This window comes from Gekko japonicus, unplaced genomic scaffold, assembly GCF_001447785.1.
Source record: "Gekko japonicus isolate JY-2015 unplaced genomic scaffold, Gekko_japonicus_V1.1 scaffold643, whole genome shotgun sequence".
Taxonomy (NCBI): Eukaryota; Metazoa; Chordata; class Lepidosauria; order Squamata; family Gekkonidae; genus Gekko; species Gekko japonicus.
In genome coordinates this window covers 889,042-899,318 of record NW_015164201.1, presented here as the reverse complement: position 1 = coordinate 899,318, position 10,277 = coordinate 889,042, and the positions used below count along the sequence as shown (strand labels likewise).

General features: G+C 44.9%; 1 protein-coding gene across 1 annotated transcript in view; it reads left to right on the top strand.

Annotated features, from left to right (window-relative positions):
- The first annotated feature begins 4,257 nt into the window (after nt 1-4,257).
- IL1RAPL2 (interleukin 1 receptor accessory protein like 2) overlaps nt 4,258-10,277 on the top strand; it is a 299,699-nt gene continuing 293,679 nt past the window's right edge. Inside the window, exon 1 of the mRNA XM_015408385.1 lies at nt 4,258-4,333. Within this exon, the coding sequence (XP_015263871.1) occupies nt 4,258-4,333 (76 nt within the window). The remainder of the gene's footprint in view (nt 4,334-10,277) is intronic.

The following is a 10,277-nucleotide window of genomic DNA, read 5'->3' as shown; positions in this document are numbered from 1 at the left end:
CGCTCTTCCTCCCCGGTCTTCTCAAAGAGCCCCTCTTTTTATTCCCCACGCTCCCCTGCCAGTGCAGCCCATGTTCCCTGTCTCCCTCCTCCCCCATCTGGCCCTGTCCCCGTTCATATGCCAGGACGCTCCTCGGGCGTATGGGGTGTGGTCAGCGGTGGGCCGGTGGCAGTCTTCTCAGCCTGGGGCTGCACCACCGGTGGCGCCGTGTGCCGCAGCGGGCTTCCATTTTCGCCCAGTGGGGCCAGAGTCACGCCTCTCACGGGAGGGGCGCCACGGGGTTCACTGGATGGGCCTCGCCCTGCCTGTGGTGTACTTCTTGCCTGAGCCCTCAGGAGTCACACCGTCGCACCACGTCCTTTGTGGGGGCTGTGTTGCCAATTCTCCCCAGCTCTTCCGCCACTCCTGGGGTGAGTCGGGGTGCGGGTATGCCTCTGGGGTTGGGAGGGTTCGTCCCGGGGCCGGTGAACTGGGACACCGCTTTTTCTATGAAATGACCACTGACGGTAACCATTACAACCACACTGGTTCTCCCATTGATATTTGTGGGCCATCTGCATGCAATCGAGGGCAAAGACATGGGCACGTTTCAGCAGTTATGAGTTTTTGCTCAGGAACTCAGAAGGGTATCTCTGTGTGTTTGTATGTTGAACAGTTGCCATTTTAAAGTTGTTGTTCTGAACACTGTTTTGTAGAGACACATGATGTTGACTTTTTGTTAGTTTTATATGCCTACATGCAATCTTTACTAGGAAGCTTCTGAGTGCCTCCTTTTCCAAATTTCTCTCTGGATTTTGTAGTTTCAAATTGCTTCCAAAGTTGAAATAATGTAGTAGGAATCCTCCATTGTGTCTTTTAATCTATAGTGGGCTGTCTATACATCAATGGCCATGACTTTTGTTGCAATATAGCAAGCATTTCCAACTAGATTGGTCCACATGGGAAAATCCAGTTGCAAATCACTGGTATAGTGCAATGAGAATGCAATGTCCAATGGTGTGTGGATGTAGCCATGATCTGTATCATCTTTCAGTTCATTTTTGTCTTCCTCTCCTTATATTATCACTGATTACATGTGCATTGATAAAATAGTGCAGTACAGCAATTTTGATGAGACTGTTCTGATTACATCAAGGTTCTTTTTTGTGCAGTGCTTTAGTGATGCATAGATGTACTCTTATGCACTGGTAAAACACTGCACAGAAAAAGAAGTATGATGCAATCAAATCAAGTTTGTTTTTTCATGGTGCTTGTTAGTTTTGCAGGAGAGAGGAGATGGAAATGAACTGAAAGACATAGCAAAGTGTAAATGCTGCAGTTTTTAGACATCCTCCTAGATAATCCAGAATGAAGGAGGAATGAATGAAGAAAAGAGTGAACTTCTTCGAAAATGTAAGAAATGGAACTTTGAGGCATATGCTCTTCCCTAGACGTTATGTAGTCTTTATTGTAAAAGTTGGAAAGCACTTTGAAAACTCACTATAGAAATGAAAATTACTTTATAAACATTTTTCCCTGGGCAAGGGATAAATCTGACGTCACTGCAACCATGTACTCCAGTGCAGCATTCTGCATTATCCTACAGGTTGGTCTAACCCAGCCATACTGTCTGGGCTGATGGTCAAATTTTGCCTTCTTCCCGTTATATTTCAGATAGATTTCATGTATAGAACTTAGTGGGAACCACAGATAACTGGGTCAGCATCTGTCTGTTGAGCACCACTGTTTGGATTCCATTCTTGGGCACTTTAATCTTCCATGAGCTTATTTGGCATAGACTTCACTGACATCTGTAGAGCTTGTGTCAATTTATTTGGCATAGATTTCATTGGCTTCAGTAGAGCTTGTTTGTAAGTAAACACACATAGGGATGGACTGCTGTGTTTAGATTCAGAGGCTTTTACTATTACAACTATTTACTACTACTAGTAGTAATAGTAGTTACTAGCAGTTAGTAACTATTGCTAGCAATAGTAAATAAGTAGTAATTTACATAAACCACTTCTTGTCCTCTTTAAGCACCCTGCCCTTATCTGACAGAATAGTTATAAAGAGGGTGTTTTCCGGGGTCATTAAAGCATCTTAATAAGAACATAAGAGACGCCAAGGTTGGATCAGCCAACACTCTGTCACACAGTGGCCAAAAATACCAGGTGCCATCAGGAGGTCCACCAGTGGGGACAGGACATTAGAAGCGCTCCTACTGTTGACCCTCCCCCCAAGCACCATTACTTAATGGTAATTGTCATTTTAAAAGTCATCAGGAGCTGGGTGGAATCTTGTGTAAGTACAGATGGGCTGGTCAGATGGGTGGAATTTCAAGAGCTACTACTGGGGGGGGGGGCACCCAGCTGCCAGTTAGGGGTTTTTTTACAACCAGAAATGTTGTGTGTTAAAAATAATCTCTTATTATTTCAATAAAAATTGTGATATCATAGATGAACTTCTTTCCCCGAAAAACTCTTTGGTGGGATCATGAGCTGGTGCTCCAGACTGTGTACTTCCTAATCCAGTCCTCGTTATGACCCTGTGCTTTGCCAACATTACACTGAGAGCTGGCCAGAGCAAAATAAATCTGTGAAAATAAGCAGTAATGTGGAGAAATAGGGTGCTTTTACTAAATAGTGATCGGAGATGGTTGTAATGCATTTAAACATACACAACAGTAAAATAGTGCAAGTCATATAACTGTATTTTTAGTAGCATCAAATTTAAAATTAGGGGTTTGTCGACATCAAGGTAGGCTATCGTGTCTAACAACCCTGCGAATATAAATTGCTATGGGTGACAGTTGCTTACAAAAATTATTACAGGCAGATTGGGAAAGTAAAGATTATTCATATGACAGCAAGCAGGGAGACAAATTACTTGGAGACTGTGTACATGCTCTCTTATAATTGCTCATAAATTATTATGGTTCATGCTAAAATGCACCCAAAATCCCTTGACTGCTGAATTTATTTTAAATATGAACCACAGCAAATGATTTGAAAGGGGGAAGCAGCGTAATACATGTTGTGCAATTTTTGCACATAGAGAAATGTGGTTTGTAAGTTCTGAACTCCAGTGGTTGAATTTCAAGGATTATTTTGCCTTTCTGTACTGGAGGCATTACCTTTTGCTTTGATGCCGGTGGGTTTTATTTGAGGGCTTTGTCACACAGGAAGCTTTTTTTAGTTGTGTACCTCTGAGATTTGGCGATTCGGCTGTGATAGAACACATGCTTTGCCTGCAGAAAGTGCCAGGATCCGTTCCTAGCACTCACTATTAAAAGTATTACATTAAAGCAGATCAGCACCCAAACAAAACCCAGGGAAACAGGAGGGTAAGTGCTTAGATCCTCTTCATCTGTTGGCAGGATTATACAGATGACTGACAGCACAAGTCTAAGTAGATAAACACCCTTCTTAACTCATTGAAGTCAGCTCATTGAAGAAGGATGTGTTTAGGATTGCACTGAAGTCATTGAAGTTAACTCATTGAAGAAAGGTGAGTTTAGGATTGCACTGTGAATTGCTAAAGAATTATGTGATCACTTTCTGTGATAGATGGTGAAATTCACTTTGTACAGATCAGGAGTTGTGATGCATACTTCAATGGTGGGTGGTTGGTAGCTGAGTTGTATCCAGAGGTCATTTCGGGGGGGAACGCGGGGGAACGCAGTTCCCCCGGGTGAGGTGCAGGGGGGCAGGGCACATGACGAAGCCCCACCCCCTGCTTCCGGCCACCCCGCTTCCAGCTCTCATTCAGCCAGGAGGAGGCAGGAGAAGAGGAAGGGTAAGTTGCTTCCTCCCCGCCTCTCCCCACCCCTGGGGCCTGGGAGGGCCTTGGCGGGGCTTCCTCACACTTCCGCCAGCCTTGCAGGTCCACCGCCGGTCCCCTGATGTCAGGGGGTGTGGCATATGCTAATGAGCTATGCTAATGAGTTCCCCTAGCTCTTTTTCTACGAAATGACCCCTGGTTGTATCCTTAACTAAACTAGGTTCCTCCAGTGGCACCATGACCTTTTTTGTTTTTGTAGGACAGATGGGGGAGTCTGACAAAAAAAAAATAGGAAAAAGTGGTTAATTGAAAGTAGCTTCTGTATTTCGGATTATGGTTAACGGTGCGTCCCATGGCTGAAATGGTTGCATAGGACTATATAGCACCAATGCCCACTGATATTGTTGTGTCACCGGAACTACGGGACCGGGCCTCCATGGATCGCGGGCCGAGTCACCAAAGTCAGGGGTCCAGTGTTGTACGAAGTGCCGACAGATGACGGACGAATTCTACATAGGCACATCGACCAGCTATGGAGGCGACAGCTCCCGGAAGCAGGCGAAACCCCTCAGTTAATGGCAGGAGCGGGAACGCACACTCCGGAACCCAGGGGGCAAGCCGACACCCCAATCCAAGAGGAGTCCATGCTGAACGAGGCACCCCCGGAAGTCCCCGAACCAGCAGCCCAACAGCCATCACCCCAACTGGCGCCACAACCCCCGGTCCCCGTGAGTCAACTGGAACCGGGATCGAGGGAACCAGTACCGGCCCCCAGGCATTCCCTCCATGAGCGCCGGACCCCGCCTACTATCAGGACTACGTCACATAGGTAGAGTCTAAACTATGGGGGGAGGAGTGTTATGTACGTAGACCACCACTAGGGGTCCGCGGCAAAGACTGGAGCTTGGCTCCCCTGGACAATAGGATCATAGGATCCTAGTTCCCCCCAGCCCCAACCAATGGCCACTCTGGCGGGAAATTCAAACCCTCCAATGGACAAAGACTGTGCTGGGTGGGTGTGTATATATTTGGATTTGCAGGGCCATTTTAGTTAGTCTTGTGTTAAGTACAATAAACGTGTGCAAGAGCATGTCGTCCGAGTCGTCCATGCCGCGAACCCAGTACTTTTCAAGAAAGTTCACTCATTTCTAGCTGGGACAGACTTAATCTGAACACAGGGATGGGGAAATGTTGCTCTTGATAATGGAACACGCAGCTCCGCCTCTGCATCTCCCATCATGTTTAAAATAACAGCACTGAGAATTTTCCCGATTAAGCGTACAGTTTATGCGCTCCAGTGACTGACAGTTCAGTGAGAAGAAAAATTCCAACTTTGCAGCATAAGCTTTAGACAACTTGACCTAGATTTTAGCCCAAGAGGCCATACAAAGAAGGCACATTCTTGACGCTGTTTTTTAAACAACAGGAAAATTACTTCGAGGAGGGGGGGAGGAGGAGTCATCTTCTGTTTGATTAGCCTCTCTTCAATAATTACGATTTAGTCCAAGTGCATTTGCGAGTTTTTTTCCCTCCCCCTAAATGTCATCAAATGTTATGTACCCTGTTATAAATAGTCTTCAGTCAGTTTCTATGAACGTGTTACTCTTCATAATTATCTCCTCGGAGCTCGCTGAAGGCCTAGCTAGGCAACAAATGAAAGAGAACTCCTAGCTGGGCAGAAACAATAGAGGATCATAGTCCATATCTCTCCCTTTCAAGTGACACATCCGGATCCTTTAATTATTTCTGTAATTAACTCAGAGCTTGGTACAAAACGGTGATAATGTTTGGATGAAAAAGGGAACTAGTATAGAAATTTTAGTATGTCGTACTTTGGGAGGGATACTTCTAGAGTATACTTCTATTAGACATTCCTCTGGGTGGAGGAGAGGGTATTTTTTATTTTATATTTATACCTTCGGCTTATATACCACCCTGACCCCGAAGGGTCTCTGGGCGGTTTACATAGTGGTTCTAACCAACCAATTAACCTAACTAGGGCCACATTTTCTACAGGGTGGTGACTGCCTATCAGCACTCCGGGCTAGTTGTCATCTGGCTTCCTTCCGCGGCTTCAGATATTGGCGTCCTGGTGCTCTTTCTGGAGCCGATCTTCCCTGAGCAGCTTCCTCCGGCAGGTCTCGTCTTGGCGTGTGGTTCTGTGTTGGCTGCAGTTCCGGTTACTGTCCACAGGTGGCTCCGCCGCGCTGTGCCACACTGCCCCGGCAGGGCTTTATTTGTAGCAGGAACTCCTTTGCATATTAGGCGACACACCCCTAATGTAGCCAATCCTCCAAGAACTTACAGAGCTCTTCTTACAGGGGCTACTGTAAGCTCTTGGAGGATTGGCTACATTAGGGGTGTGTCGCTTAATATGCAAAGGAGTTCCTGCTACAAAAAGAGCCCTGGACATCACCACGCTCTCCAAGGCTCCACTTCTCCAGGCTCTGCCTCCGCCTTCACCTCCGACATTGCTCCACCGATCGCCAGGAACTGCTCCGTCGCCATTGTTGCTGCTTGCTGCCGCCACTGCCAAACCCTCTACCTCACAGGGAGGAGGGGTGCCCACTTTATCTACTTGCATTTATGATGCTTTCGAACCGCTGGGTGGACGGGAGCTGGGCCGTGGGCCGGGAGCTGGGCCGTGGGCCGGGAGCCGTAATGGCTGTTCATTGATGTTACTTTGCAGGTGTTCTTACTGTCTGCGCCACCGCATCCTCACCACAGTGTGTTGGGAAGAGTCTTGGATCTGGACATTGGATATTGATAGGTGAGACAGATAGATACTGGCATGGATTTAGGATTGCTAGACCCTCCAGTGGAGTCAGGGGTCCCCTTCTGCCGGCCTCTGCCCCCCCAGCCGCCAATCAGCTGTCCGACAGGGGACTTTACCAGTAGAAAGCCTAGGCCACATTGTCGGCATTGCATAAGGAGTGATGTCATCATGCCAGCGACTTCCAGGTGACGCTCTGGTATTTGGGCAGAAGCTCTATGGTAAAAGCCAGTTTTACCATAAAGTTTTTGCCCAAAGATGAGAGCATCAGTTGGAAGTTGCTGGCATGATGATGGCACTTCTAGTGCAACACTGACAATGTGGCCTAGGCCGCCTTCATTCTACTGGTAAGTCCCTCCCCATCCCTCGCTGGTTGCCAGGACGGACCTGGCAACCCTATAATGTACTGTTGAATTTTTAGGAATGTGCTTTTGGCAGCTTTGCAGCAGTTTTTTAGCACTGTAAATCCACAAGATACACAATGCTTCCGGAGTAGCCAGTTGCTGCTTTTTTTGGCTAAAGAACAGCAAGTACTAGACCACAGCAAGTACTAGACAAATGTTTCCTTGTTTGATTTCACCAATCTATGTTTTGTCCCTGGATTTTCCAGATAGTATTCATATATAAATAGTTTCTTGTTAAGCACACAGATAGTGTCTGGTGTTCCCACAACACCCAAATGGAGTGGGTGGGTTGCATTTTTCCTTTTTCACCCCGTTGAGTCTCTGTATACATTCCCATGAAAAGTGTAGACGAGGGATGGATGTTGCTTGTAGCATCCAGTCACCCTAAGCTCCACAGCACTCCACAGGTACATAAGACTTGCTGCTAAGAGTAGGAGCAGAGGAGTATAGGGTTGCCATTCCCCAGTTCCGAGTGGAGGATCCCCTGGTTTTTGGGGCTTCTGCCCGCCGCCAGCCAGCAAGCCAGTGGGGGAAGCTCCACCCCAAACAGTGATGCTGTCCCCAACACACTGACATCATGTGGAAGTCATATCCTCTTGTTGGGGATGTTGTGTTTCAATGCTCTGGTTTTGGGGCAAAACTCTATGGTTTGATGCCAGTTTTACCATAGAGTTTTGCCCCAAAACTAGAGCATCACCACATGACATCCTCAACATGATGACATCACTCTGTCGTTCTGCCCTGCTACCAGAAAGTTCCCTCCCACCCTCTGCTGGTGCAGACCTGGCAACCTAAACTAACTGTAAGGAGTCGGGAGATACAGACCACTTGGTACCTCAAGGGTGAAGTCACACTCATTTGCCTTATTCCGTTGGTCTGTCTACTTCAATATTGTGGTTCTCCAGGGTCTTGGGCATAAAAGGGTCTTTTCAGCACATGTTGCATTGCTGTGAAACCAGTATACTTGCCATGGGAGGGAAGGGCATGGCTGTGCAGTGTTGCTATATAAATTAATGGTGTGACCTCATTTGGAATACTGTGTGCAGTTCTGGTCACCATACCTTAAAAAGGATATTATAGCTTTGGAAAAAGTGCAGAAAAGGGCAACTCGAATGATAAAAGGGTTGGAACACTTTCCCTATGAGGAAACATTAAAGCACTTAGGGCTCTTTAGCTTGGAGAAATGACGACTGAGGAGTGACATGATCGAGGTTTATAAGATTATGCATGGGATTAACACTTGGAATTCACTGCCACAGGAAGTGTTGGCGGCTACAAGCATGGACGGCTTCAAAAGGGAATTAGATAAGCATATGGAGCAGAGGTCCATCAGTGGCTATTAGCCACAAGGTATAGATAGGGACTCTGAGGCAAGTGATGCTCTGTCTTCTTGGTGCTTGGGGGGGTCAACAGTGGGAGGGCTTCTAATGTCCTGGACCTCCTGATGGGCACTCTGTGGCAGTGTTGGACTGGATGGGCTTTTGGCCTGATCCAACATTGGCGTCTCTTATGTTCTTATGTTCTTATGAATCCTCTCCACATTCTGCTTCCTCAAATAGATGGTTACAGTCATGACTTTTGTCCTGCTCCTACAGAAATTTCTGAACTTGATGGTGATTGTATGAGAGAGCATTTATCATAATGTTCCTTCTAGAGCTCAAGTCCATGATGAAATAACATGAAAATGATGAATTGTTCTTGGTCTCTCATTTTGAAAAACAACAACAGGGGTGCTTTCAATACAAGTAAATGTCCTAAATGTCAAATTGAGTGGATTTTGTTGACACAAACCAAGGTCACATGCCCCATTTAACCAAAAACTGAGCTGGGTATAATGTGCTTGTTTTTTGCTTTAATGGTTTAGCTGGATTTGATTTCTTAAGGCAATCTCAAAAAATCTGTCTTTAATAAGGTGTTCAAATAAACCATGTAAAGGATGAAAAGAAGGAATATTCATTCCTTGTTCTGGTCCGTCTGATTGCCTTTCTATGTCCCAGTTTCTTAAAATCTTATTCCCCTAAATTGTTCTTATTATTGAAATGTAATACTTTCAAATTTATGAATCCATGGCAAATTAGTTGTCAGGCAGACGGTGAGAAGAAGTCGCTATTATATTTGTAAGTACCAGAGAGAGAGAATCCTTTCCTTGGGAAATGGAGACAGGCTCTATACACTGTGTGTGCCTTATGTAAAGAATTCAACCACAGCCTCCCTGATATATGTTTTGTTGCTGTCCTCTGAGTAATATCTCCAAGTAACACCTCAAATTTTAAAATGAAAATTGTGATACCGGATGAAATCAAACTTGAGCACTTACTGTTGCAACTGTGGGGGTTTCTCTGCCAATGAGTCAGTATGCAAGGAGTTCCTGGAAATCAGAAATGTGAGCGCTGCTCTTTGAAATGAGTGGGATAGAATCCGAACACCTTGTCCTTCAACCACCTATAGCATCATCATATCTTTATATTTACCATCAATTTTGGACTTCATATTCTTGATTTGTAGCAGATATTATTGAATATCCAGAGGCTTTTGCACTGCTTGGCCTGTTTCCCTGTTTATGTGTCTCAGGGCCATTTTCTGTTGATTCTGTTGTTCTGATTATTATGTGAATATTTTTCTAGAGGCTTTTGCACTGCTTGGCCTGTTTCCCTGTTTATGTGTCTCAGGGCCATTTTCTGTTGATTCAAGCTGTTCTGATTATTACATGAATATCTTTCTACTGTTTGTGTTTAGTGGATATATTTATTGTAGTAACTTTGTACTTAAAACTTTGTTTAAAATTCTTCCTTGTTTTCTGTGCTTATTTTCAGTTTGTTTCTATACATTTCTTCTAGTAAAAATGGCATTATGATAACTATATGCCTAGCCGGTCAACTATATCTACTATCATTTTAGGCTTCTTAGAGCTTGTACTGTATTATTTTGATTGCTGAAGTGGGGGAGAAACCCTGCTGGTGGTGGTTCATTGCCATGAAGAATTTAATTTTTGTACAAATGGCTTGTTAATCGGTTTTCAGTTCATGTCTGCTACCTCTTGAACTTAACCTTTTGTGAAATCTTACATGACAAAGTCCACATTAGAAATGGAAACTTAGCCGTACTATGCTAAATGCATTTCAAATATGGTTCACTTGCTTGGTTCAAGTGACCACAGTGCAATTAAATTTGATATGCTATGATTTGGAAATTAGTCTTCTAAGCCTGGATTTGAAGGGATTTGAAAGGCGCTTAATGTAACTAAAGAAAAAATAATTAAGAGCTAGAGAAAACGTTTAAAGAGAACTGGCTCAGAGAGAAACGACACATTTTAAGAAACAAAGTGCAGCGACCATGAG